Here is a 4,940-nt window from a genome sequence, read left to right as displayed (position 1 = left end):
CCATAAAGATAGTGTCTCCAAATTTTCAAGGTAAACACGACCGCACCAAGTTCAAGATCGTGTGTCGTGTAATTTTTCTTGTGAACCTTGAGTTGACGCGAAGCGTAAGCAATGACCTCGTCTCGTTGCATAAGAATACAACCGAGACCTTGGATAGAAGTGTCGCAAAACACAACAAAATCATCGTTGCCCTCGGGAAGAGCAAGGATAGGAGCATTGCAAAGCATGTCCTTTAGGGTTTGAAACACTTTTTCTTGTTCGGGACCCCATTCATAAACCTTCCCTTTGTGGGTTAGTGTGGTAAGGGGTGAAGCAATCTTCGAAAAGTTGCAGATGAAGCGACGGTAATATCCCGCTAAACCAAGAAATGAGCGAACCTCTGTTGGAGAGGATGGGGTTTTCCAATTTTTAACGACCTCGATTTTAGCAGGATCAACGTGAATACCCTTGTCGTTGACGATGTGGCCCAAGAATTGAACTTGCTTTAGCCAAAATTCACATTGGAGAATTTAGCATAAAGTTGTTTTTTTCGTAACAAGTCAAGAATGGCGCGCAAATGATCTTTATGCTCGTCCTCGGATTTAGAATATATCAAAATGTCGTCAATGAAAACAATCACGAACTTGTCGAGGTAGGGTTTACAAACGCGATTCATAAGGTCCATGAAAACGGCGGGAGCATTAGTCAACCCAAAAGCCATAACTCGAAATTCAAAGTGCCCATAACGAGTACGGAAGGCGGTCTTGGGTATGTCATCCTCGTGGACACGAAGTTAGTGATAACTCGAACGGAGATCAATCTTTGAGAAACAAGCGGATCCTTGAAGTTGATCGAATAGGTCATCGATGCGTGGAAGAGGATAACGGTTCTTGATTGTCACACCCCAACCTAAGGCGGAAATACCGGGGCGTGATCTGATTGCTCACAGCTTGAAGATACTATCATAATTATAAATGACAATATCTAATTAATTATTTTAATTCAAATAGTCACACACGTTTACAAACATTACAAAACAATTCAAATAAATTATAATAAACATGATTTAACAATCGTCTTCATTATATCCTATGGTCTTGACAAAATATCGATACTTCAATCTAAGCAACCTGCATATGCGTAGAAAATGGAGTTTGTCAACAACACATGTTGAGTGAGATGATCACCAATTTTGAATCATTAAATAATAGCATATATATATATATATATATATATATATATATATATATATTTGATAAATGGTAAATGCGCAAACCAATCTATGTGGTAATAATCAATCAAACCTTAACAAACCAAAAATAAGTGTATTCGTGTGCCAATGAATCATTGCCAAGCGAATTGGGCATTGATTACAATGACTGAATTGTCGGTTTACCTTTGCCAAGCGAATCGGGCTCCGGTTAGTAAGACGGTCGTATGATCATACTAATGAGAACCCTATACAAAAGGGGATATGTTGGACCTCTCCGAAACGTTATCGAGTAAACAATTAAACATGTAGCAATTAGAAAATAGCATTCAATTGATATTCACACAATAATTATGTTTGCGATTTTGAGTATATATATAGAATAGAAAATATGAGTAAGTACGCATATGTCCCCAAAACGTTAGAAAACAGTGTATAAAAAGGGAAATGATCAAACTCACCTGATCGGTTAAGCCAAACGAAAATGACAAGAACGATAATCACACTCCTCGAGGATTACCGACAAGGATCCTAATTAAATAATATGATGAGTGAATTATAGATGATATAACACATATGATGACTTTAGGATTCGATGTGATTTGAGTTACAATTATGTTTGGTATATTATGGATTGAACGATTGATCTCTACGGATTATTATTATTTAATTATAAAAATCATTGTTTGTCATAAAATCGGGTCTATGTACAGATAGTTAAATAAATATGAGTTAAGACCTAATATAATAATAAACGTTTAGATATATAATTATTATAAAATTTATATTTTAGAATTCTTAACGAATTTCGATGGTAAAAATATAATTAACATCTTTAATACGTTTTAATATGTTTATTAAAAATAATACATACATATATACATTTATATATATAGATATACATTTATATAAACATGAGCGAATTTATAAAGACGTTTTACAACGAAAACATCAATTTTTAGTGTCGGTTTGTAATAAAGTAATAATGATGATTTTTTTATTAATAAAGTGTGTGTGTGTGTGTGTATATATATGTATGTATGTATGTATGTATGTATATATACATATACATATATACATGAAACTTGTAACGAGTTATTTGACAAGAAAACTTAACTTACGATGTCGGTTTAACAAAAATATTGTTTATTTAATAATTGATATTAATTATAATATATTATAAATAATTAAAAACAAGTTCAATCCATGAAAATAAAATGAAAATAACAAAAAGGGGTTGTTGGGTCTCAAACCCGCGACCCTTAGCTAGACCAGATACGAGCACACACACCTTAGCCAGCTGGGCTAGGGTGTCAACTGATACATGTTTGTAAACTCATAAATATATCCAGAACCAGATTACAAACAGTTTGATTATAAAACCCTAGATCGCGAATCGTTCAATCTGTTGATCGTTCATTAAAGTAACATTAGTGTTATTGGAAAGCTTAACAAGACGAACCTATACATATAAAGTATTACCTTAATCGTTGTTTTAAACACTGGTTAATTCGAGATAACAGGGCCGGCGATAACAGGTGACGAACAGGGTATCACGAGACTTCAACGATCCAATTAATTATGGGGATTTGGTTTGCACTGATCTAAGAGGGCTACAGACGTGATTAATTGATTTATGGTTAAGGCTAGCATATATAATTGAATTTAGGTCACCGCGGTTTATTAAACGAATCAATTTGCGTTATATAAGATCTTGTTTCCTAAATACCAGTGTCGTTTAGGCCGATAGAGATACGGGATATCACAAACACAATCAGATTCTTATTTTATAGCGACAATTGAGGCTCAAGCAAGCTAAACGGGTCACGGATTGGGTATACGGGTCATGGGTTAACGGGTTATGGATCCTAGTTAAATGGGTTATAAGTTTAATATGTAACAGTTGCACTTTAGTCCCTAAAGATTAAAGATGGGAACAATAGAAGGTAAAAGTTTATATTTGGGCCAAATATGTACATTTTTTAAAGTTAAATATATTTTAAGTAAATATATTATATAAATATAATTTTTATAGAACTTCCTCGATAAACGTGATATTTTTAAATGTTAAAATTTCTCGAACCATAAAACGGATTGGGTAATGGATATAAGTTGTATGTGAAAAACCGAGTTCTTACATTGATGGTAAGCTTATTGAGCTCTAGGTAATCAATACACATACGAAGAGTACCGTCCTTCTTCTTGACAAACAAAACGGGTGCGCCCCATGGGGACGAACTCGGGTGAATGAAACCCTTGTCCGTGAGTTCTTGGATTTGGTTTGAGAGTTCTTGCATCTCGGAGGGTGCAAGACGGTACGGTGCTTTGGCTACGGGGTTTGCTCCGGGTACAATATCAATACGGAACTCCACCTGACGTATGGGAGGGAGTCCAGAAACGTCTTCGGGAAAGACATCGGGAAAATCATGAACAATCGGGATGTCGGAAAGTTGTCTTTCTTCGTGGGCCTTTGTGGAGACATGGGCTAAGAAGGCGGCATACTTCTTGCGCAGATAACGTTGGGCTTCAAGGCACGACATGAGGTTTAGCTTTGAGAATGGTTTTTCGTCGGCGACGTTTAGCGTTACGCCACCTTCGATAGGGATACGAATAATCTTCTCGAAGCATAGAATTTCGGCACGGTGAAGAGAGAGCCAATCCATACCAATGATGACGTCGAAGCTACGCATTTGCATCGGAATAAGATCAATGGATAACTTTTGCCCATTAAGGGTGAGCGTGCAATTACGGACAACGGAGTCAATAACTATTGAACTCCCGTTAACTATCTCTACCGTGAATGGCTTAAATAAATTATTACGGGGCACATCAAGTATGTACTCAAAATCAAAAGAAATAAAACTCCTATCGGCTCCTGAATCAAATAATACCGATGCATGATGCTTGTTAACTAGAAACGTACCGTTCACCACATCGTTCGAATTTTGGGCTTGATTAGCATTGATGGTGAAAGCTCGCCCTTGAGTTCCTTGAGGTGCTTGGGTTTGGGAAATTGAAGCTTGAGGGGTTGGAGCTTGGTAGGCTTGCATGAGCATGGGTTGAGCTTGAGGGTTTGGAAGAGGCATGAGTTGAGGTAATTGAGGTTGGTAAGTTTGAACTTGGTAGGCTTGGGAGGTATAGTAGGGTTGTGGGGCATCAAAGGCTTGATGTGCTTGAGCGAGTCGAGGACACGCGTTGTGGAGGTGATTTGGATCACCGCAATTATAGCAAGCCCTAACGGTCTTAATGATTGGATCACGAGGAATGGCTCAGTTGGGTTGGTTTGTCGGTGCGAACTGCGGTGGAGCGGCTTGCACACGGGGTGCTTCTCGGCAGTATTGGGTAAGGTGGCCGAATCGGTGGCAATTGGTGCACACTTGGCAAGTGGATTGGGCCGGATGGTGACGTTGACAAGTGTTGCAATACGGGTGTGGGCCGGTGTATGGTTTCTTGGTTAGAAGGGCTTGTTAGGCTTGTGGTTGGGCTAAAACAAAATTTTGTGAATTGGGCTTTCGTTTGTTATTGCGGTAATGAGAGGAGTTGTGGTTGTGGTTGTGGTTGTGGTTGTGTTTGGAGGATTCGGGCTTTGAGTATTCGGGCTTTGAGGATGTGGGCTTGGACTCTTGAGCGGGCTCGGATGCGGGCTTATCATTGGGCTTCTTGGAACTTTTCCGTGTCAAGGTCCCGGCCTTGACATGGTTTTCAGTGAGGGTACCGGCTAGGGTAATGGCATCATGAAGTTCTTTCGGGT

The 4,940-nt window shown here is 38.4% G+C and overlaps 1 protein-coding gene across 1 annotated transcript; it reads right to left on the bottom strand.

Annotated features, from left to right (window-relative positions):
* Positions 1-2,573: 2,573 nt before the first annotated feature.
* Positions 2,574-4,275, bottom strand: LOC143531938 (uncharacterized). Its single transcript, XM_077027120.1, has 3 exons — positions 4,081-4,275; positions 3,541-3,993; positions 2,574-2,651 (listed from the first exon to the last, which is right to left on the bottom strand). Exons 1-3 carry the CDS (start codon positions 4,273-4,275, stop codon positions 2,574-2,576), a joined length of 726 nt encoding a protein of 241 aa, XP_076883235.1.
* Positions 4,276-4,940: the final 665 nt, after the last annotated feature.

The sequence above is a fragment of the Bidens hawaiensis genome, unplaced genomic scaffold (genome assembly GCF_021521415.1).
Source record: "Bidens hawaiensis isolate Kalapana, Puna unplaced genomic scaffold, B.hawaiensis_p1.1 tig00009309_1, whole genome shotgun sequence".
Lineage (NCBI taxonomy): Eukaryota > Viridiplantae > Streptophyta > Magnoliopsida > Asterales > Asteraceae > Bidens > Bidens hawaiensis.
This window is presented reverse-complemented; position numbering and strand designations above follow the sequence as displayed.